General features: G+C 40.5%; 3 protein-coding genes across 7 annotated transcripts; 1 reads left to right on the forward strand and 2 right to left on the reverse strand.

The window, feature by feature from the left end:
* Positions 1–302: 302 nt before the first annotated feature.
* On the reverse strand, positions 303–4,456 carry LOC101482211 (intracellular hyaluronan-binding protein 4). Of its 2 annotated transcripts, none has more exons than XM_076890959.1 (9): positions 4,328–4,456; positions 3,339–3,576; positions 2,745–2,877; positions 2,126–2,266; positions 1,969–2,040; positions 1,803–1,877; positions 1,328–1,499; positions 666–845; positions 303–477 (listed from the first exon to the last, which is right to left on the reverse strand). In XM_076890959.1, the coding sequence occupies exons 2-9, from the start codon at positions 3,568–3,570 to the stop codon at positions 409–411; spliced, it is 1,074 nt and encodes a 357-aa protein (XP_076747074.1). In that variant the 5' UTR covers positions 3,571–3,576; positions 4,328–4,456; the 3' UTR covers positions 303–408. The 2 variants fall into 2 exon arrangements, with proteins under 2 accessions (XP_076747074.1, XP_004547208.1); XM_004547151.4 differs by lacking the exon at positions 4,328–4,456 and adding an exon at positions 3,669–3,823.
* A 2,617-nt stretch (positions 4,457–7,073) lies between these two features.
* znf367 (zinc finger protein 367) lies at positions 7,074–11,850 on the forward strand. Its single transcript, XM_004547150.2, has 5 exons — positions 7,074–7,726; positions 8,505–8,655; positions 8,881–9,000; positions 9,473–9,611; positions 9,733–11,850. Exons 1-5 carry the CDS (start codon positions 7,448–7,450, stop codon positions 9,986–9,988), a joined length of 945 nt encoding a protein of 314 aa, XP_004547207.1. The 5' UTR covers positions 7,074–7,447; the 3' UTR covers positions 9,989–11,850.
* Positions 11,851–11,921: 71 nt separating this feature from the next.
* slc35d2 (solute carrier family 35 member D2) lies at positions 11,922–16,514 on the reverse strand. 4 transcript variants are annotated; one of them, XM_076890961.1, is made up of 12 exons: positions 16,335–16,514; positions 15,309–15,355; positions 15,153–15,239; positions 14,995–15,062; positions 14,820–14,891; positions 14,500–14,568; positions 14,290–14,392; positions 13,382–13,474; positions 13,213–13,280; positions 12,726–12,804; positions 12,421–12,503; positions 11,922–12,165 (listed from the first exon to the last, which is right to left on the reverse strand). In XM_076890961.1, the coding sequence occupies exons 3-12, from the start codon at positions 15,237–15,239 to the stop codon at positions 12,039–12,041; spliced, it is 849 nt and encodes a 282-aa protein (XP_076747076.1). In that variant the 5' UTR covers positions 15,309–15,355; positions 16,335–16,514; the 3' UTR covers positions 11,922–12,038. The 4 variants fall into 4 exon arrangements, with proteins under 4 accessions (XP_076747076.1, XP_004547206.1, XP_076747075.1 ...); XM_004547149.3 differs by having other exon boundaries at positions 15,322–15,355; positions 16,335–16,513; XM_076890960.1 differs by lacking the exon at positions 16,335–16,514 and adding an exon at positions 16,086–16,191 and having other exon boundaries at positions 15,322–15,355.
* Positions 16,515–23,137: the final 6,623 nt, after the last annotated feature.

Consider the following 23,137-nt stretch of genomic DNA (forward strand, 5'->3'; position numbering starts at 1 on the left):
TGTTTTAAGCACAATTATTATGGTTGTTCCCAGATCCTTTTTTAAACCCCCAGACTGGGTGCCCCTTGCTAACAGTTGGAAAGAGAAGCAGGTAGGTGGAGATGCTGTGCTCAGCTGTAAGACCATATTAAGAATATCCTCCATTATACAAAAAGAAGGCTGGGTGTTTAGAGCAGTCTCATGCCTGACTCTTTGGCTCTACTTCCACAATACTGTCCCATGCGAAAGTTATTTGAAGACCTGTCAACCAGCTGACAAGAAAAATGAGTTTAAATCCTCAGTGATGCGTTCAAAACAAAAAGTTAACCTTGCAAAATAATTATTTATTGAACAGTGTATTCTGTGCAATTGAACCCAAAACCTCAAAAACAATAAATGTGTCACATCAGGAGATGAGGTTTTACTCAGTTATCTCCCTGCTGATAGTGCTGGGAAGTCTTCTGGGTCATCTGGGTTAGGTGCCAGATCATCCTCCGCCTAATAGGGAAAAACCACGTCATTCATAAAACAATATGCTAACTGTGCTCTGGGCACACAAATACGAGTACCCCTCTTACCCTTCAGAAAGTAAATAAACCTCAAATGCACAATTGTCAATAAAAGCTATATGAAAGGTTGGAGCATTTCAGCGCTGTCCCAAATTCTGTACCCAAATACAGACATACCCTCTCCAATATCGGTTTGACACTCTCTGGGCGCCTGCTAGGACAACCACGTGCTCCTCTTCCTCGGCCACCACGAGTGGGACGTCCAAGGCTCCCGAAATTGATGTCCAAGAGGGAGGTGATATCATTCACAGACCTGCGAAGGAAGTTTCCTTCATCTTCCATATTTACCTTGATGGTCTAGAAATTGGAAGCAAACACTAAATATACAGAAGGCAAGAGTACTATTTGAACAGAAAACTAAACTATTTTTATAGCATTTGCTTTTTTTATGTTAGTAAAAACATCCATAGATATTTTGATTATTACTCAGTCTTTGATTATTCGGCAATAGATATTCTGTCTCGTTGAATTTATTAATGGCTTGCTTTGCTGCACAGTCAAGAAACTACCTGAATATGCACAGGCATGTCAACACATGTTACAGTTAATCTCAAATTAACCTCATTAGCAGCCAAGCTGAACTAGCCCCTAAGGAGCCACAACTGAGGGTGCACAAACTTACACAACTGCCGGTGGCCTATGTTGCAGTAATGTTGCATCACACACACGATTTTTAGTTACTCTGAGAAACTGCAGAAATTATTCATAAAAACAAAATGGGGGAAACAAAAAACAAAAACCAACCCATATAGCCTCCAGAGTTCATCTTCCACGCTCACCTCCACATGCTTTGACTCGTGGATGACCTTGGCTTTGGAGGGAATCTTGCCTTCTGCTTTGCGGATATTAAATTCTGCTTTGGGACGACTCATCTCCTGCATGGCCTTCCATTCATCCAGGGTCATCTCCATAGCAACCTGGACTAACATCTCTCCCTCCTCCTCCGTTGCTCTATTTTATCATTTGAAAACAAATAAATCATCTTCCATTTCTTTTTTTCCTATTCCCACTTCCTGCAAATGACAATTCTCATGTGCGACTGCCAAGTACAGACATCCCAAATTTCCCCATCAATTAAAGCTCGTCACAGAACATTTTATCTAGCACACTGTTGAATGTGTTTTTGTTTTTTTAAATTGTAGATTTTCCTCTATTTTCATTGCACAGATGCTAAACAAGACCACCGTCACTTCTAAATAAGTCACGGTGGTACAGATGTAAATTTAAGAAAGGATATTTGTGCATTTCACTCACTGATTCGGATTGTCTTCCTCTACAGTTATCTGGGAGTCCTCAGATTTGATTGGAGATGTCCCATCCATGAATTCACTGTACAAAAACAGACATGAACAAACAGAACCTCTATTCTCTGCAAGAATTAAAATGTTGTCATTTTCATGTTTATCAACTACCCACTTACCTTGCAGCTTCTTCAACAGAGCCCCAGTTCCAAGCTCCTCTTCCTCCTCTCTTATCGTCAGGAGGTATACCTCTGCAATTAAGACAAAATGATCATCAGTACACAGTTACGAGACAGAGGAAAATCAGGGACAAGCGGCATTTTTACAAAGACTTACGTTCCATTGTGCCGATCGTATTCCCTCTTGCCCCTCAGAATAAAGTAGTCCGGGTTCCTTGCATTTCCTCCAGCTCTTCCTGCTCTCCTACCTTTGATCCCCCCTTTGCCTCTGAGATCAAAGTCTGAATTATAGGAAGGCCTGCCAAAAAAGAAGATTAAAACTCAGTTTATTCATGTGACAACATCCACATTTCAAACCCAGCTGACAGCAGTATCCTAGGAAAGCTTGTTTATGCCATGGGAGGGGGTGGGGTAGGGGTTTATTGCAATCAGTAAGTCCAAATTTTGGGTTAGCATCTCAACTTAAAATGTAGTTTTCTTAATTTAGAATTCTTTTCTCAGAAGTCTGAATTGGTAAGCTATAACCTGAAATTTCAATTTGGTTGGCAAACAAATGCTTTGTTTCCCCCCCCATAGTTGCAGAAACAAGCTTCCATAGTATAATTAGACATTGTTGGGTGACATTAAATATTAGGAGAGCTTTTAATCAACAAAAGCTCCTGTAAGAGTGTATGAAATAATGTTTATGTATGCAAGCATATGCTGAAACTGGGTATGTCATCTTTTATATGACATCAGTTAAATAAAGATATTTTTATTAAGCATGGAATGCAAACCTAGAAACTGAAAACTCCTGTGGGGGTTCCTCTTGGTTGGCCCTACGCTGCCCAGCAGCAGCTTTCTTCTGGGCTTCTTCTCTGCCCTCCCCACTCTCAGACACAGGTGCAGGACGTGGCTGCTGCCTACGGACTGAAGGGAGAAAGCGAGATGGTAACGTACTGAACTGAGTCATAAGGTAGCAATCACTATTTGGGAAAAACTATGTTTCTGAATGCAATTCTCAGTATCAGACTTATGCTCTCAAACCTCACTGAGCTTACATTTACAGGAGGAAAACAACAATTTAACATGCTTTCCTCTTTCCAATCCATTTTTTAGGTTCAGTCCAATAGCTGAATCTATGTACTTAAATGTCCTCTGGAATTATCTATAAAATTAGACAAGCGTCACTTTGACCCAGATTTCTGCACAGAGGATAGTGGGGATATAACCACCTCTGACAGCATGCACATGTGCACCTCGCTGACCACGCATTTTTACCAGCTGACAAAGCTCAGGCAAACTGGCCACTCTTGGCTGGACTACCCCGTCTGGAAACCCCAGCAGCTGCCAGAATCGTTTGGATTTGTGCAGTGTGTCGCAGTACTTACCTGGAACCGGCTCTTGAACATCCAGGGCCATAGGGAGGCGTCGGTCCTTTTGGGACTCCTTCTGACCAGGTTTTTTCTGCTTTGCTTTCTTCTCCTCCTCTTCCTTCTTCTTCTTTTTCTTCTTCGTCTTTTCTGATTCCACTTCGTTGATCAAGTCGAAAGGATCCGTGTCATCATCCAGAAGATTCCCGAACCTGTTCGCCACAGCACACCCGTAGGCGTCCGGCAGCATGTTAGCCTGTTAATGATGAATAAAAAAAAACAGTTTAAATAATTACCTCCTCGAGATGATCAAACAGATTTCAAGTATCAGACAATAAAGATAAGCACCGTTTTCCAGCTCAGCTAGAACAAAAGAGCTGTGACGGTCGGAACTATGCTGCCCCAGTGAACATCCAACAAATGCCTCCAGCATATTTCGGCACACTTTTAAATAAATGTTTGCACGTGTGGATGCAAGCGACACCACGCCCACGTGCTCATCAACAGTCTGCATTGCAAAGGCTTGGCTCAGCTCCTCTGCCAGAGATGGTTCTGTGCTTAGTCAGGCTGGAGGCCTACGAGTCGGAACTGGCACAGGGGCTGAAGTTAAAGGGGCGCTAACCCTCAAAAAGCATTCGAAAAACAAAGATAAACATTTAAGACAAATTTACATATGGAAATATTATCCATTTTGTGAGCTTTCATTACAGTTCACTTTAATTAATGAAGCGCATTAACTTCAATAAACGTATAAAATGGTTTTAATCTACAGTTAGCTAACATTAACCGATAATGTTCGGGTAATTATGGACTGTAGCTTAGACCTAGTAACATTAGCATAAATGTCAGGTAAAGGTCCTACTTTTTGGGGGGGGTTGACACTAGTTAGGTAGCTTAGTAGTATACTGGCTTGTTAACGAGTTGACTCGCACAGCGACGTCTTGTTACTGTGCAAGCAAGTCAAGTGTTTCCCTTTTCCTTTTGTTGTAGGCCTGTTTGTTATCTACCTGGCAGTGTCTGTTTCCCTCCAAGGCAGGTAGGCAGTATTGCCTGTCAGGTCTAACAGTAATTTGATTATTGTAGCCAAACCTCAGGAAGGCCTGGGGTGTACCAAAGTAGCTAACTTAATCAAAGCCAAACAGCAGCATCAATAAACATCCATACCGCAGCCCAACAACCAGGCTGAAGGTTGCATAACCTCTGAAGAACAGTCGGGATTCTTCAACGATTTTTGTGAAAGCTTCAAATAACATTTACCGAAGTTTTTTTGTTTTGTTTTGTTTTTCGTTTTCAATCTACTTGATAGATATTTACTTAGAGAAGCCATACTTGTTTTTATTCTTTTATTTTTAGCTTCCTGGATACATAGCTTAGAAGTGTGCCACTATTGTATGTATACTATTGTAAATGTTGCTTATTAGGCCTACCATTAGGTCAGTCACAAAGCAGGGTTTTTTTGTAATTCAACTGACATAAGAAATAATGTTAATCTTCACATTTTCTTGTATTTTTGCTACATAACTGTCAGCAATTGCCTCTGGCCCAAGTAGCTAGTAATGGCATTTGTTACATTAGTATATAAGTTTTTGTAACTAGTAGCAAATGGTGGCCAATCCACAGCTTTACCAGAAAAAAAACTTTCCCAGGTTATATAGGGATCTACTCCTTGCAGAAACTCCTGTGACTGTTCCCTAAATGTTCCCTGACAGTTATCACAAAACTTCACAAAAAAGACTGGAGTTCTGGGTTCTTTAAAGTTGACTTTTAAAGATTGCTCACAATGCAACCTTCAGAACAGACTTGGGGAACATTTGCATAGAGTTACAATGTTTATGAAAGGTTTCTCAAGTCTCCAAAGATTCAATCCATCTGTTTTCCTCCACTTATGCATTTCAGGGTTGCTGGGAGGCTGGAGCCTGTCACAGTGTCAGTCTTTTGCAGAGATAACACATAGACACAGTCGATTTAGAATCACACCATGCCTATCTTTGGACTGTAGGAGAAAGCCAGAGAACATGCAAACTACACATGGAAAGGCCCCAGACAGCATTCAAACTCAGGACCTTCTTGCAACAGTGTCAGCCACTGCACTGTGTGAAAACAGTGTATTGCACGCAATGTTCTAGAAAAGTCCATTCGTCATACTTTTGCATAAACAAAATGTTAAGAAAGCATGCCTAGTCCATGCTGCACTAAGCTACACATGAGAATCTGAGCGATATCCCATTAAAGCACTGTCTCAATCATTTTTGGCATGCTCCTAGAAGCTGAAAATTTCACACTTCTACCTCACACTTTTCAGCAATCATTGGCAATAAAAAAGGAAATAAGTTAAATCTTATTCATACAGAAAAAAAGGTCAGTGTGGTAGCACCACATAAATTATATTTTATTTATCTATTTCTTATGTAGCTTTCCTTTGGTTATCCACCCTGTAGTGGCTCTATACCCCACTAGGGGGGGCCCTCCTAACAGTTTGCGAACCACGTGCATTAAACTCTCCATATTTGCATGCCCCATTTGTTCGTAACTTTGCAAATCTATACAAAACCCTCAGCCTTAATGAAATGTCTATACTATTTACTTTTTTTCAGACTGAACTTCATTTTACTTCTTGGATTATTTGATGAACTGAAGCAACACATAGGCCTACTGAGACAATCATATGACATATGTATAATATGTATAATGCTCAGATCTCTTTAGTCCAGCTATTAAAATATATAAAATTCCACCTACCCTCTTTTGCAAGATGAGTAAGTAATTTTATATAATGAAACCTCATTCAGTAGTCATAGCAGAATGAATATACAAGTCTGTGTTGTTAGTGTGCAATGTTTCAGTATTAATGTATAGCAGGAAATGTATGAAAGAGTGTAAATGTTATCAAGTCTAGTAGCAGTTTTTGTTTGAGTATTTGAAAGAAAGAAACTCACACAATATTTACTAAAACAGATGTGTGACACTCAAATACCGAAAGCTATCATAAATCCGCATCAGTACATTTAAATTCAGTGTCTGTAGTGTGTATAGTCCGGGATGGCCTGGATGGTGTTCATCCAGCAGTAAATCTGCACTCCCTTTGGCATACTATACTATTTTTAAGACAGTGCCCTGGAGTGTATTTAAACTGTTTTTTACTAGGTAACTGAAACATGGGCGACAAACAGGATGACAGTGAAAGCAGGGCAGGGTCGTCTTCCAACAACTGCCAGGAACGGATGATTGACAGCACACTTTACTACATTTTACTGGAGAAATGAAATCATCTGAAGAACACAGTATCTAGAGATTTAGTAGGGTTTTGGGTTAAACAGATAAACCACTTTAGGTATATTGCATTGATATAATGAAATTTCAAATAACTCTAAGTTTCTGTTTCCATTTCTCGCACACAATAAAGCCTTTGTTCTATTACTTCCGCCCTACAGTGATTACGTAACTTTGGCGCCTCGGAACCACCGTTTTCTTTCCCTTTAAAACGACAAAAACATGTAATAACATAAACAGATTCTTCAGCGCGGGAAAAGAGCCATCTGCTCATCCGCAATGTTAAAAAAAATTAACCGCCCTTCGCTCCCATTGGCTAACACGTGGGCCACAATCGCTTTCATTGGCTAGTCTTGATGTCAATCTGCGAGAGCGCGCATCAGGTGTTTAAATCTCATTGGACAAAAGCTTTTCGGCCAATTAGTGTGCACAGAGCCCTTCGCGTCTCCTACTGGTCTGGAGAATGGCTAGGTAGAGCCATATGGCTGCTGCCATTCGCTTCTTTTGACACGTGGGGTTCGACGCCTGCAGTGGATTGGAGGATGCACTGCTCAGGCGCGATTTTGCAACGCGGGACAACGCTCCTGTGGGCGCACACAGGTCAATTGAGACGACCTGCTGCGACAAGAAGGAAAGAAACCGCAGTCTTCATATATTCCTGCAACTTTTGTAGTTACTTTATAGCAGAGAGCGGATCAGAGATTTTTTTCTTCTTCTTGTACTCTTTGGAAATGAAGGAAGTATTTACTCCAGATTAAGAAGGCAAACTATTTATTACACTTGCTCGTTTATCTTGTTGGGAAAAAAAATAGTTTTGCGGCTTTTGCGTCAAACACCGGGATTTTGACACTCAAACGATGGCTGAGAGCAAGCACCCTCACGTTATTTTCTGCAATGACTCGCCTAAAAGAGTTTTGGTGTCCGTCATCAAGACCACTCCGATTAAACCCAGGAAAGCAGAGGCCATAACTCCGACAAGCCCCGGCTTCAGCGACTTTATGGTCTACCCGTGGAAGTGGGGAGAGAACGCCCACAATGTAACCCTGAGCCCGGGCTCAGGGAGTGGAGCCGCGTCCCCTACCGGGACACAGACGGCCAGGGAAGCGGACACAGCTCCTTCACCTGAGCAGATCAAGGTAAACCCCTCATATGAAAGTTTGTCTTGATACTCTTTAAAAAGTGACATGGCTGGATGTCGTATGGATGTCTGAGCGCAACCTAAAAGCAGAAAGTATTTTTTAACTATTTTAATACTTTAATATTGTTAATGCAGAGACTGCTGACAACAGTGTAATACGCCTAAAAGAGCATTTGTAACTTAATTCATTGATCTGTTGAAGAACCTCCAGAGCAGGTCTGAAAGGATATAGCATGTGTATAACAGGCGCAATAACCCATACATAGTTATCACAGCAGAACAGCACGATCAGAATGAACACCTTTTTCTTGTAAAGTTATATATTCTCTTGAAATGTGATTACTTAAAACAGAGAGTCGGCCTCAATATGGCGTCATATAGAGTCATTTAAAAAACGCCCGCGCATTAGGGTGTGACTCCGTGGATTTTAAACCCCAGTTCCTGAATCTGGAGCAGCTGCTCCAATATGACGTGTAGTCGCGCGCCAAAAATTTAACCGGATGTGAATTAGCTCACAGTGTAACACGTGAGCTAATTAAATGAAGTCAGACTGGCACGTTGATACATTGTATGAAATGCAATAAATGAGTATTTTATGTGAATCATGTGTTATAAGTGTATTAGATTATGAAGCAGTGAAAACAGTTTGTCCTTGGTTTGGCATATTATACCCTGCTTTGTCTCAAAGCTGTTGCACCATAGGTGTTCATTCATCCAGAGTCCTTTGATAAGTCTGATAGGGCCAGAGCAATGATTCTGCGTGTTCTCGCTGTCAGGATGGTATCCGCAGAGGCCGGCCACGGGCGGACACAGTCCGGGAGCTGATAAGCGAGGGGGAGACTTCATCCAGCCGTATCCGTTGTAACATCTGCAACCGAGTGTTTCCCAGAGAGAAGTCTCTCCAGGCCCATAAGAGGACACACACAGGTGAGAGAAGTCCGCTGACCCATTATAAATTGCTTTAATACATGTGCTTCACCTGTCACGGTACAAAACATGAAACCATGTGGTCCCTGTTCTGAATTTAAAAGCATTGTCTAGTAATTACTAAAGTATTAAGTAATCACAGTTTTTCCACTAACTAACCCACCCCCTCCTCAATTTCCCAACTTGTGGGATGAATAAAGTATATCTTATCTTGTTCCACCCCAGGTGAGAGGCCTTATCTGTGTGACTACCCAAACTGTGGGAAGGCATTTGTCCAGAGTGGACAGCTGAAGACCCACCAGCGCCTGCACACTGGGGAAAAACCCTTTGTTTGCTCTGAGAAAGGTGGGTGTGAAACGTAGATTTTTTTTTTTTTTTTTTTTTAGAAAAGACCATGCAGTTAGCCTTTTAAAAATGTATTATCACAAACAGCAAACTGAAAGTTTTCACCTTTAGTGTCTTCAAGGTACTTTCCATTAAGATGAAATGTGGTTTATTTACTATGACTGACTAGAGCCTTAAACTAATACTTGGAAAGTACCTGGGAAATGAAACTGACTGTGTAACAGTCTGCTGTAATTTCATGTACTAACCCTAAAAATCATTACTGTTGCTTTGTGACTTATAAAAAGTCATATTTGAGTAAACATCATTACTCATTAATTTATTAATAGTAATCCATTCTAAGAAGACTGAAGCACTGTTTATAACAGTAGTGAACCACAAATGTTGTGCACTACACATTTTAACTATGTAAAAATGACAAAAACCTCCAGTCATTTTCTGCAGTTATTCAGACTTGATGCTTCCTCTGCAGGATGTGGCAATCGGTTTACACATGCTAACCGACACTGCCCCAAGCATCCTTTCTCCCGTCTGAAGAGGGAAGAACCAAAGGAGGGTCTGGGGAAGGCTCAGTCTGTGGATAACAAGGCTGTGGCAGAGTGGCTGGCAAAGTAAGTGAAAGTAGGCTCATATGTACAAAAGCAGGACCGTGAGGAAGATTTCCACATTTAAATAGCTTTTTTTTGTTTGTTTTGTTTACATTGTATGGTAATGTGCTCTTTGTCATTGCAGGTACTGGCGAACCCGTGAGCAGCGTGCCCCTACAACCACCAAGGTGAAGCCACAGGGCAAGGCTAGAGGGCAGGACCAGGAGCAGCAGGATCCAATGGAGTTTCTCCAGTCTGATGAAGAGAACGGGGAAGAAGAGACCGCAGAGGAGGAGAAGAGCACCCAGGGAGGAGCAGCCAAGCGCCGCCTCCAGGAGCAACGAGAGCGACTCCACGGCGCTCTGGCGCTCATCGAGCTGGCTAACAACCTGTCTCCCTGAACGAACACCCATCCCACTTCCTCATCCCGGACTCCCAATTCCCTGCCCTCGTATCTCTATCCCAGTCCGCCTTCCTGTTACATGTGCTGTCGCTAAAATTCTTTCTACAATGCAGATCAACAAGTAGTTTAGTTTTTTTCCTGTAAAGTTGTGAAAACAGACTTTGTAAAAGAGCTGGATTGGCTTGAGATCAGTGTTACACAGGTATCTGTTCCCACACACATTATCAGGAAGGCACAAGCTAAAGCACCTTATTCAGCTTCAATTTTATCCTTTTTAGGCTGCTATAATTGTAGATTTGACAATATGAAGAATGTCTTTCTTTCTTCTGTCTTCTAAAGGCAAAGAAAGGATACCTATCATGTTTTGGTTTTGTTTGCACTTTGGTAACAAGTTTTTTTTTGTTTTTTTTTTTAAGTATATTGTGAGTGTAAGAGTGTGTATGACTGTATATATGGATTAAGCTCAGATGGACGGAATGATACAGGGTGTGGTCAGCCATAGGAAATGTTGAGTTCAACTGTCAGATGGCGTCTCACCATGTTCCCAGGTTTCATCTCTGGTGCTATAAGCACAATTTCACTGCTACTGATGACAGCAGTGGCAGTAGAAATGGACTGAGAAAGGTTCAGCTAGTTTTTTGCCTCACAGGTACAACTTTATTTAAGGGCAAAGGTGGACAAGAGGGAAGTCAGGGAAGATGGAAAAGTCTGACATTATATGACACGGGCCATTTTTATATGTGTGATCATTGCAACCCTAATCCGCAGGTCTGATCAGGTACAAGCTCTTGAAAAAAATTCAAATTTTTACAGTTGACGCTTGTCTAAATATATACATGTAACTATTTTCTCAACAGTAACAGACAAGCATAACACTCGTTTTCTAAATACAGTCTACCAGATTCTACAGTGTTCAAAGGTTCCAAGTAGTTTTTAAACACAGGAAAACATTTAGATTTTGTGGTTTTCCTCGTAACAAGTTTGCGAAACCAAAAAGTGTTTTCAACTAGGTGGGAGATGTTTTACAATGCGTGTCAGTCACCTTTTATATTAAAAGCTGGCTGACTAGTTTTGATATGGGAACAGTACCATAGTAGTAGGTGTATGTATCTCATTACAAGTCATTTTTTCCATATGTTTGATTAACTCATAAAAGGGAAATATTGCAACACAAAATGTCCCACGATTGTAAAACATACATTTGGGAAACTCATTGGTTTTTATGAAGTACTTGGAGCCCCCATCAAGTCTTGGATTAAGTTTGCAATGCACTGAATATTAGGTTGCCTTGCCCAGAAGAAATGGCACTTGTTTATCATAAACTGATGTGTAGTGGATTTTTTTGTTTTTTCCCCCCTGAAGCAACACTACATCTCTTAACACTGTAAGAAGCCTTTCACAAGTGCCCTGCCTCTGTTTAGGGGAAACCTGCACCAGAAAGCCGTCACTCGAGAAGTCAAGCGAATTTGAATTTTGTTTTTTTAAGTAATGGTGAAACTGGAAGCCAAGTGGATTGTTGATAATCAGTAAACCAAATGATTTATTCTAGCCAATTAGAATATACCTGGAAGCATTTTACCCTTTGTTTATATTTCGGTTTGAGAAAGATTAAGGCATTTAATATATACATGTAGTTTTAGAATATCGAGTGCACAATTTACAGAGAGCTTTGAAATTTTAATTTGTAGTTTCAGTTTTCCCCACTGCTAACATCCTCCATCAGTTTTCATATTTAAGTATGTAGGGCGATCCTGCTTGCTTGGTAGATATACTACATGTTTTAAAGTACAAATTTTCTCTCACAGGCTGTCCACACTGTTCTGTCATTGTTGATCTTCAATAAACATTCACTGAACCTGACCCAGGATTTACCCCTTCCTTGTCCATTTGTTCATTGTGTAAAAGTATAATGAAATAGATGGAACCTGGAATATATTTGGAAAGCATTTTATTGATTTTATTTTTTTGCTTATTAATGCACATAAGTGCTGAAGTAATATCATGCTCCAATATGGAGCAGATCAGCGCCACCAAGTGGTGAAATCCCTTTAGACCTTAGAGTACTTTCCTGCTGATTCCTCGGAGATCTGAAGCTTCAGCTTTTGTGCTCCTGTGTCACTTCCAGATGGTTTCTTGTTGAAGGTCATATATGAGTACATTAGTCCACCTGACATACTGAAAACCAAAAAGATAAAATGTTCAAGGAAACAAAATCTGCAGACTAAACTATATTTATCAGAGAATGCCTAATCTTCACTTTCAATCAATATTTTGCTCTAGATTAAAATCCTTCCCAAGCCAGATTCCAATCTGCTGTTCTTATTCAACATAGCATACTGTTTGACTTTTTGAAGAAATATGGCCTCTTATAGAGTCACGCTTAACTCTGTAGTCAGGAACAGAAAATAGCATTTAAGTCTTATTACTCACCAAATGCTGAGGCCTAGGAAATTAGTCCAAGAGAACAGGTAGTCTCCACCCACAAACATGCCAATATAGGCCACTGCAATATTCTGAGGAAAAGGTGAAATTGTGTTCACTTTAGTATCATTGTGTTGGAAATAAGGAAAAAAACAACAACTATCTTAGTAAATCCCTCCACCTGTCCATCACCATGGGTCAAGAAAAAAGGAGGAAATTTTTTGCTGTGGATTTTAGTCAACAATTTTTCAAAGAACTCTTAATATTTGGATTTTGTACAATAAAAAAACAAACTAATATCACTGTGCTCTTACCTTTACTGCCCCAACTACTGTGGTTGTAAGTGCTGAGTTATAATGGCTGCAGAGGACGATGGAATACATCAGCACAAACCTAAAGAAAATTAGGACAAAAGCAAAACAGCTTTGAACAGCGATCTAACATCTGGGCCATTCCATCGTCAACTCAACACCCTCAGATTCAACAACGTTTTTATTTGTGCAAATATTTTAGTGTGTTTAATAAAGGTTAACGAAATTCTGCCTTCACACTATGAATACTTTCCAAGTTATAGGCCCTCAAAATACACGGAAGGGTGGGTAGAACATATGCCCTTTCAACTTAGTCTCTTTTTTAGCTACAATCATACCATATTCACCCCCTAGCCATCTCCGCTTCTGTGTCAGAATAATTTTCATCACATCCTAGTTATCTTTGATCAATTTTATATAGAATGACCGACTCAAGGAAGTTTGATTTCTACAATAACTGAACAGTTTGGACTGGATTATAGTGACATACCCCATTAAGCATGAAATAAGGAAACAAAAGACAAATGTGCCTTTCACCCAGTCTTCAAATGTGACTGCCTGTGGATCAAAACATAAAGGGTGGTAACAGAATACAGTTTCTGGCACAGAAAACCAAAAAACAACAATAAATAGCGATAATGCACCTGATCACAGTTTACCTTGTGTAAATCTCCAGTAAACGCACTTGCCAAGACAGTAGGAATGACAATTATTAATGCATTGTAAAACAGGACCCCATACTTCCCAAGACCCTTGACAAAAAGGAGGAAAACAAATGTAAACAGCAAACACTGTTATGCAATAGGGACATTTCAAAGTATTGAGAACGTTAACATTTTACTCCTGTGAGGCACATGCGTCATTAGATGCTCGCATCACTATGCATTAAAAAAAAAAAGGTTAAAAAATGTGCGAATCCCACGATTCTGCTTTTAGATATAAAGACGCTGCTAGTGTGGAGCTGCCATGATCAAAGGATATTCGTGAACGACACTAAAACCTTCTGTTTTGTTGTTTAAAAAGATAATGCTCAGCTTTCTTTTCTAATATTCTTCTTCTTTCAGCTGTTACCTTGGGGTTACCACAGCAGATCATCTACCTCCACTCCTAGCATCCTCCGTTGTCACATCAACCCTCTGCATATCCTTCTTTACTACATCCATGAATTTTCTCTGGGGTCTTCATCTTTTCCTTCTGCCTAGCAGCTCCATCTTCAGCATCCTTTGTCCAGATAAATCCACCCTCCTCCCCCCCATGTCTAAACAATTTCAGCCTTGCTTCTTTAACTTGGTTTGCACACTGCTCAGCCTGAGCTGTCCCACCTGTAGCTCCAACTCTGACACAAATCACACCTGACACGTGTCTCCACCCAATCCACTCTGCCTGCACACTCTCCTTCACTGTGCATTGCTTTGGATGGTTGTGCCCCCATTTTTCTTGGCAGCACAGCTGTGCAGTAAAATTGTTTTTTGTTTTTTTTCTTCAAACAACACCTGGACAGAGATATATCTACTAAGGCAGCAATGCTCAAATTGTCTCTGTTTTTCTACGGAACAGGAAATCCTACCTTATCACCAAGTTTCTTCTTGGTGTACACTCCACTGGCAGCAGTGAATGCATCATTAAGCAGGATGAATGTATAGCCCTCCACATCAAAGGCCAGGTCTGAACTATAGGAGACAATAGAGATGGAGGTAAAGTCTACTTTGTTTTTGCAGTTCATGGAGAAATACAATTACAAAAGTAATTTAAATAAAAACAAAAAGCAAAACTATACCTTGCAGCAATCATAGCACCAAATACTATGGTTACAACACTGTACACAAGACGCTTTGGAAATGTTTTTCTGAAAATGGAGATAAAGAGGACAAAACAGGCATACATTAATGGGCACTTCCATTGTTAAATCTTTTTTTTTTTTAATCTCACATCCTACACTGAAAGCTCTCACATTGTTTAACTCCATTAACAAATCCATTAGAAACCTCTTCAAGTAAAGTACTTTAAGAAATTTCAGACCAAATCAGATGAGATAAGGCCCTAGAGTGCTTCAAGGCTCTAACAGTACGGTAATACATAGTTAGAATAATTCCTTACCTTAGTATATACGCTTCCAAGATCATTGTCATCAATATAGTGAATTTCCGCAAAACTGTAAACATGGGTAAACTGTAACAGATAACACAGTTTCGGGAAGACTGCATAAATGAGTACTGAGAAAATCTTAACTAAATTTAAGGACTAAATGTGATGCAAATGAACTGGTAAAAACCTGAGTTTTTTGGTGCTTGCCAGGCCTGTAACATGGTTCCCAACGTACAGCAAAGGGAGGGGGAAAATCTGGGCATAACAAACAAAAAGATTTATAGATAACAAAATACATTAAAAAAAGAATAAATAGAGATATTATAATGGGGTGAGGGTGCTTACTTTTAAGAGAACATTCTTGTCGAAATCTTGAAACTGCACCGTTTTGCTCTTTTTGGCCGCATAAAGAACAATAACAGTGGTGATCATCTGAAAGGACAATAAAATGAGTTTGTATTTGTTTATTATTAGTGGAGTGTGGGTGGGAGGTATTCGCACCTGGACAACATACCTGTCCAATTCCCAGACACAAGTAGGAGGGAAATCTGCAAAGTCAACACACAAAAAGCAGAACTCTTAAATATAACTCGACAACAGAGAATAAGCTATTATTACAAGCTTCCTTTATCTGTGAACTTAACAATTTTTTTTTGCTTCCGTCCTTCGACTATGAATAAATTAGTGATATCCCTACAAAGCGACACCTACCTGAAAGTTGTCAACACGGTTTTGTTCACTACGGTAATAAGAAACGAACTTCCGGCATAAAACAGTGCAGAGAGGAGCTTGAGCAAAGCGGAGTGTTCCGCAGTTTCTTCACAGGGTTCCAAAGACATAGTTACATACTGCGAATGAAGCTTTTAGCGTTTAAAATTAGGCTTGAGTTGATTCTGGTCGAGTGGCGACTTTCGTTCAGCTGCCCTTTCGTGTCCACCAGTCGTAAATGGCCACATAGCAAAAGAAAGGGTAGGCGGTCTTTTACAACTACTACATAATTCAGGAGATGGGTCGAGCTGAAGCCAAATTGTTTCGCCTGTCTTTAAAATGTCAAGCACATTTTCACTTAATAGGAAACGAAAAGAAAAGCACACTGTTACAAAATAAAACGCAGACGTTCCAAATAGTTTACATGAGTTTTTATAGATGAAATGTAAACAGTTTAGGGAGAAAAAAAGAGGAAGACTCGGTAACCACACTATAACACAAAGTTAGTTAAACAACAGAAATACCAGTCTGTCCAGTTAAGAAACATAAAGCAACGTGAATCAGTTTCACCTGATTTGGAGCAAATTAAAGTGAGAACAGGTGCACTGGAGCGGCAACAAGGACCCCCCTTTTAGGACAGGGACACACCATTATCACGGTTGATTTTAATCAGGCAAACCTCCAGTCTTTCCTGCCTACATTCTAACACAATGTAAGATGTATGACAACAGGGGGAAGCATTTACACACAGGCAACATAAGAGAGCCACACAGCTCCCAGACCTAGACCAGTCTGACCATCTCTCTCTTCTCCACTCACCTGAGCTGAAAAGGGGGATCAGGTCAGCTCTGCACTACCTGGGAGTGCTCAGGAGGAACAAAATCTTTGAGAAGCTGCTGGTGACCTTCTATCGTTCAGCCATTGAGAGCATCTTTACATATGTGGTTCACTCACTGCACCCACGCTCAGTGGAAGAGGCTTCAGAGGTCACCTGTTTGAGTTGCTGTCCTCTAGGGGGCGCTACAGGTCCGTCCAAACCACGATGAACAATCTCAGAAACACATTTTCTTTTCACAAGCCATTACTGTACAAATTTCACATCAGTACTTCTCACATCACACATCACTACACATGTGTATATGGTGGTACTTTTGGATTTGTTTTCATTGTTATTTATTCTAAATGCTGCTACAAAGGAGCAGCTTCTAATCTTTTTGAACATCTGATATTTAATGTCAACAAAGGACTCTGATTCTGATTTTGAACAGGCAGGCGATGCCCACTGGTTATTTTTTCTCGAGTTTTGTTTTTATTATTGTCCTCGTCATGGCTTTGCATGGCCAGCAAAGTTAGTCCAGCTCCTCTAGGATGCTACATCCATACATTCTACTGCAACAAGGTTTGCTGTGTCCCCCAGTGCAATCTTAAGACTGTGAAGGAGATACCAGGAGACCGACTGCTGCACAAGAAGCTGGACAGGAACATAGTAGGGCATCGACCTAGCAGCTGGATGATCTGCCAAAAAGTTACTGCCAAATATTGAATTTGCTTTTTATTTATAACGTTGTTATTTATATTGGTAAATAATATTCAGCATGATTTATCCAGGATAAAATAAAGAAATTACCTGTTTTGTCATAGGTATCCTCACAAATCTGCACTATTTGATCTACTCTGCATTCTACATCATAATCGATCCAATCCTTTTGGGCTACTTGAAATATATTTGTAGAGCTGTTCTATGTTATATTTGTTGCAATTTCTGCTGCCCTCTTGGACACATCACTGTATATAAAAATGCATTTAAAATATAAATGAGACCTTTTACCTGAATAAATAAAAGACATGTCCTTTGCCAAAAACTGATTGTGGGCAGCATCTAGCAGAGATATCGTTTCTGGCTCAATATTATTTTGGTACCATTCATGTGATATATGTTTGAGGGATTATAGGTCAACAAGTCATTCACAATAGTTTAAATACCAACAACTCATTTTTATATACTTTTTTAACAAATACCAGTATTTACTTCTTGACAGATGATCACTTTGTGGCACAACAGCCTTTTCTGTTCAAGGAGGAACAGAAGCAGTGCTGCCAGAGTCTTACAAATCACCCCCAGTGAGCTACTTGTGAGCATCTTTATGACTCTTTTTGAGACATCAGGAAAAAGTCCTGATAGCTTTAATTGGGACCTGTGCTCACAGCCCAACACCAACACAGGTAAAACTGATTCACAATGTGTTGAAGTGGACAGATGGCTGTGTGTTGTACTGTATACTTGTAAAAAATGGCCCCAAAACAGGGCTTAGTGTATTACAAAACACAAGAACATTTTAATTTTTAATTGTAATAGACCAAATTCAACATACCATTGTTGGTACACAAAAGCTTATTTTCCCTTTTATGCAAAATTGTACCTTAAAGAGGTTTATTTCAATACATTGTACTATGAAGACAATTTCAGGTCTGCATATTATTGAACAAGAGTTCTCTTTAGTCTACAAATATGGATTTATCTCTGGTGTCAGCTGATCTTAAAATAATGCCAGGCTGCCTTGTGTTTGGTTATATACCTGTATATATGTATATTTAATGTACTCTGCGTTTCTCTTTTTTTCTCAGGCTAATGTGCTCTGATTACATATAAAGAAATCTAAGATAAGCAGCCTAAATGTACATTATATGGCATTGTCAGCGAATCTTTTCTCTTACGTGTTTATTCTTTTTTTTTTCTTTTTTTTTTGAAGTAGGGACATTGATTGTGAATACATTTTATTCACTGTATAACTTAATAGATAAATTACACATAATTGTGCGGCACTTTGGTTCTCAGCTCTAGGCTGAAACCTGCCTGATCTCTGCCAAGTTAAACATTACCAGACAAAAAGTGGTTATCATGCTTTAGTAGGCAAGTAAGCAAAGCTCTTATTTCTGGAAGTGTCTACCGGACTGTGCTGCACCCATAAATGTACTGTTTTGTGTATTTGAACATATTTTCCCACAGTGAGCAGTGGGACTGTTTTTGCGGTTAGCAGCAGGTGTGTATGGACAAGTTTTTCTGAGATATTAAAGTGTTGATACCAAGACAAGAGAATAGTTTGCTTGAGACAACTGAATATTAAATAGATTGGTTCTTACATACAGCTTGCCTCCTTTACTCATTCACATCCGTTCACACAAGAACATTTTTCTATGCCTTTTTTTCTATGTGTGCTTTCTATTTAACCTTCAAACACATTCACACCCAAATGAATGCATCTGTGAGTAACTTGAGATTGGCCCAAGAGGATTTGGCCTGCAAACTGGGAGCAGTCATGCATCAAACCACCTGTTTCCTGTTCTACCTCCTGAGCTACAAAAAAATATGGGTATATTGTGTACATTGTCCATATGCAGAAGAAATGTGAGATGCCTTATCTTGCTAGCTTGGTATAGGAAGTAAATTAAAGATATGATAATTGTCTGTTGACACGTTTCTGAATATACTTGCTTTGGCAAACATGCATACCTGAATTCCTGCAGTTGAGCAGTCTATGGAAAAATCCCTATGAGTGTTTCCACAAGATGGTGCTGTAGCATCAGGCTCATGTTTGACGGTGACAGGGAAACTCTTGTAATGATTGGCAGCTGTTCACAAAATCAGTTTGTACCTTCACTCTCAGCAGAAAAGTTACAAGTGCAGGTCTGCTTTGTTATAAATCTCTCCTTTAAAAGCCCTTCTCATCATTTTCACTTCACAATAAACAAAACTGATCCCTTTTCGAAGACCTTTTCCACATAGTTCCTGTTCCTCTTAAACGGGATGAATCAATGCTTTATGACAGTTTTGAGTGCTGATGAATGCATGCCTGGAGAACAATGACATGGGATTAAATTGTGGGCAGAAGTTCAACTGTGCGAAGCTGTGACATGTTTTTGTGTATGTGTGTGTGTCTGTGTGTGTGGGGGGGTTAAGTTTACCTATACTCTCATCTGACACCGTGTTTTTCCTCTTTGAACTTTAATAAACTCTTTCTCTTGTTATTTAACTGTATAACTATGATAAAATAAAATAAAACTTCTACTCAGTGGAAACTTTCTTCATAATTAGAATAACCACCACTGGAGAAACCTGCTTTGACTTGAATACACTCATATGGGAAAGTATTTATGAATGTTTCTGATCCTTTGTGACTCGAGGCAGTCAATAAAACCGTAATTTGCCAGAGGCTCTCTTCCATTTTAAATGACTTGCTTACAGTTACGGTCATAACAGGTTCATCAGTTGGGTATTAACATAAGTGACTCTGACTTGATAACTCATATAATGGACCAATGACGAATCCTGTTAAAAAGCAAGGAGCTTAAAATGTGGTGAGCCAAGAAACGTAATTAAAAATTAACTGTAAACCTGCCAAAGTTAATAACAGAAATACGTTAACACGGGATGCCTGCATGGTGGGTGATGGTTAAACAGGAATCTTTAGTAGAATAAATGGCAAACATTTTATTTAAATCTAACAGACTGTGCACATCTTGTGTGATGAACTGAAATAAACAAAAGTGACAAATTAGGTAAAGAGTTTGAGCCACAATGTACCACCAAAGAAGCAGGTGTCCCACAGGTGTATGACTGGATTACCACTGTGAAGGCCCAGCATATGACTCACATCCCTTTTTGTTCTGACATCGTTCAGTGATTTCCAACAATGAAGTAACTAGCATTCTCAAAGACACCAGTCACCCTAAGATAGATTTATATCAGATGATAAAGATGATCAGTCAAAAGAGCTTTGCATTGCTTTTGTGGTGTCACACACTTCTACTCATCCTTGGTGGGGTGTGGAGCTACAGCAGGTGTGGTGCATGAACAGGTGAAAAATAAACAACTTTGCCAATGCCATTGTGATGACATGTATTTATGTAGGATTTACATTTAAATCCTTCTTATTGTTATGGAGTGATTAAAACATTAGGGAGCGGGATTAACTTTTCTCAGCTTCTGAAGTGAAAGAAAAAGTGTCTGAGAATCTCTGTTCTTAACAACAACAGTGACGAAGCTGCCCCGAACCCTAACGGCAAAATGACCCACACAGCATAATCCCTCATGACACGGATCGAGACTCAGCCCTCTGTATGCTTCACTGTAAAAACAAAGATTGCAATTAAAAGTACAGGTCTAAGCAGCAATGAGCAACATAGGATCAGAAGCTCAATTTATTTTTTCATAGTTATACAGTTAAATAACAAGAAAAAGAAGCTTTATGACAAAAAAAGTCAAATAAATATAAATTTTAAAAAAGTCTACTTTTTTAATAGTTAAAAAATTACCTTTTTCTCCCACCCCCATTCTCTGCGGCCTGCTGGAGCGGGAGGGCTAGTAGGAGGAGTTGGCCGTCCGACTGCGGTCTGGGGTGTGGGGCCTCCCTGCTGCTGCGGAGTCGGGGTGGTCTGCCTCTCCCCACCGCAGGGAAAAGGGTAACACCACCTGGGTCTGGGTGCAATTCCCCCCTCCAGGGGCAAGGGTACCTAGACCCGGTTTGTAGAGTACGCTTGGGGAGTGTGATTGTGTGTACAGCGTCTCTTTATGTCTGTCTCCACGTTGGTTGAGTGTGGAGTGAGTGCATATGAGAGCATGAGGGTGGGAATGGATGTTTGTGTCTGTGTGTGCCTGTATGTCTGTGTCTATATGTCAGGTTGGGTATCAGACGCCACCTCTCTGGGGACACCTCAGGCCCTCCAAGGTTTGGAGGCCTATCTCCACCCACCACCACTTCCCCTGCCGGTGGCGGACTCCCTCAGGTGTCGGTGTGTTGGTGGTTCTTTGTGTCTGGGGGTGGGCGTCCGGGTACACACCGGCTCACTCCTTGGCGGCCGCTTGTCGGGGCCTGGGGCCTGGGGCTCGCTCGGGCCCCTTTGGAGGTGGGGTGCCCCCGGCCTCTCGGCCTAGGGCTCGGTCACTCAGGCGCAGCTGGGGGCCGGCGGAGCTCACGGGCGCGTCACTGCAACTCCCCCTGACTTCTGCTCCGCGGCTGCTGGGCGAGCCCTCATCTGGGACTCTCCTCAGCTCTTACTGGAACAGTGGCGCGGCTGCCCCTCTGTTGGTCTTCCATGGTCTCTTGTGTTCTGGGGGCCTCTGGATGTCTGGAGTTTTGATCTCCTCCATACCCACTTCACACCCTGGAGGACGGGGCTGTGGCCCCCCCACACTCCCTAGCAGATCATTACATGGAGAAACCTTTGGAATGCAAGCATGCTGATCCACACAGGTATGCACACATGGGTATTCACAGACGCGGACTAAAGCTTTCTTGGCTGCTGCCTCAAAGCACACTGTGCGCTGTCTATCTTGCGTGCTGCACAATATCGTTTATTATTTAGTAAATATTGATATCTATGACTAGCTAGTTTATTGTGATGGTGCTTTGTTTTCTCTATTATTATGTTGCTCTTTGTTGTTTGCTGTCTCCTCTGTTTGTTTTTTTTTTGTTTGTTTTTTTTTTTCTCCATACAGGTGACCCAGGAGTTCTTTTTTTTTTCTCTCTCTCTTCCCCCCCCTTCTCACCGTCTCTTCTCCCCTTTGGTTTTCTTTCTTTCTCTCCCCCTCTTTCTCTCATTCATTCCCCCTGTCCTATTTATTAAAAAAAAAAAAAAAAAAAAAAAATGACAAAGGATGAACTGAAGCTCTGCCATCACGTAATGTCGCATACTGCTGTTTCTGATGTCATTTAGGAAAAAAAAAAAAAAAAAAAAAATTACCTTTTGATTATCTTGACCTTTTTTTTATTAAAAAAGGAGGGAAAAAACGGAGAGGGGGACAGCTTTAAGCTAGATAGTGTAAGTATGGATAACAAGCCAGGGCTATGAAGTCGTGAAAAAAGGAAAACACAAGTTTATCTACACAGGTTTTTCATCTCAGCAGACTGATGCAGCCTCATTGTGCAGTCTTTTCTCCCATATCAGTGGCATTGACTTCATTTGCTACAATGATGGACTCCATAATCCTGAAGAATCTGTCTTGACTTATCGAATTGGCTATAACTACAGCCCAGTCTGAAGATCAATATGCTGAAAATTGTTTCCAGCTCCAGAATTTTACCAATTTTACCAATGTAATACCATAAAATGACAAATGCCAAGGTTACACATTGATTTGAATGCATAATGGGTGGTGGGTAAAATCACTGCTCAGCTTACGGCAAAGTTGGGATGTCTTCCGAGCTCTCACCTTCCCACTCTAATGTCTGGCTCTCCTCCACCTCATCCGTGACACCTATAAGTATGACTCTTCTTCTGCAATTCAAATCCTTTCTGGCCTGTTCAGCCCTTCGTGAAGGGACATTGGGAGTTGGTGAGTGCAGCTGCCCACAACAAAGGTCACTGAATGAAAGTTTTGTTTGGAAAGAATTAAAGTTACTGTACATTTCTGAAAACCCTCTGAAGTTAAGAATCTCAGAAGAAACTGTTTGATTTGTATGAAGGGAAAAATAATAACTGCAAAAAAGCCAGTGTTGTCTGTTAGTCAAACCCCCACAGATGTGGCGTGACTAGAAAGCACAGGAGGTCCTTTCAACAGTATAGTAGGACCTAAATAGATCGCCTACATTTTGCTTTACATAGAGGTCTCAGAGTCATGACCA

The sequence above is a fragment of the Maylandia zebra genome, linkage group LG12 (genome assembly GCF_041146795.1).
Source record: "Maylandia zebra isolate NMK-2024a linkage group LG12, Mzebra_GT3a, whole genome shotgun sequence".
Taxonomy (NCBI): domain Eukaryota; kingdom Metazoa; phylum Chordata; class Actinopteri; order Cichliformes; family Cichlidae; genus Maylandia; species Maylandia zebra.

What these genes read in the sequence shown, in the direction of transcription:
- znf367 (XM_004547150.2), top strand. Translation starts at nt 7,448, where the DNA reads ATGGCTGAGAGCAAGCACCCTCACGTTATTTTCTGCAATGACTCGCCT. An exon ending in CTTTGTTTGCTCTGAGAAAG is followed by an intron (nt 9,001 to 9,472) that starts GTGGGTGTGAAA and finishes CTTCCTCTGCAG; the next exon opens with GATGTGGCAATCGGTTTACA. An exon ending in GTGGCAGAGTGGCTGGCAAA is followed by an intron (nt 9,612 to 9,732) that starts GTAAGTGAAAGT and finishes TTGTCATTGCAG; the next exon opens with GTACTGGCGAACCCGTGAGC.
- LOC101482211 (XM_076890959.1), bottom strand. Translation starts at nt 3,570, where the DNA reads ATGCTGCCGGACGCCTACGGGTGTGCTGTGGCGAACAGGTTCGGGAAT. An exon ending in TACGATCGGCACAATGGAAC is followed by an intron (nt 2,041 to 2,125) that starts GTAAGTCTTTGT and finishes TCTTAATTGCAG; the next exon opens with AGGTATACCTCCTGACGATA. An exon ending in TCTGTTGAAGAAGCTGCAAG is followed by an intron (nt 1,878 to 1,968) that starts GTAAGTGGGTAG and finishes GTTTTTGTACAG; the next exon opens with TGAATTCATGGATGGGACAT.
- slc35d2 (XM_004547148.2), bottom strand. Translation starts at nt 15,646, where the DNA reads ATGTCTTTGGAACCCTGTGAAGAAACTGCGGAACACTCCGCTTTGCTC. An exon ending in TGTGTCTGGGAATTGGACAG is followed by an intron (nt 15,240 to 15,321) that starts GTATGTTGTCCA and finishes TTGTCCTTTCAG; the next exon opens with ATGATCACCACTGTTATTGT. An exon ending in TTACTGGAGATTTACACAAG is followed by an intron (nt 13,281 to 13,381) that starts GTAAACTGTGAT and finishes TTTGATCCACAG; the next exon opens with GCAGTCACATTTGAAGACTG.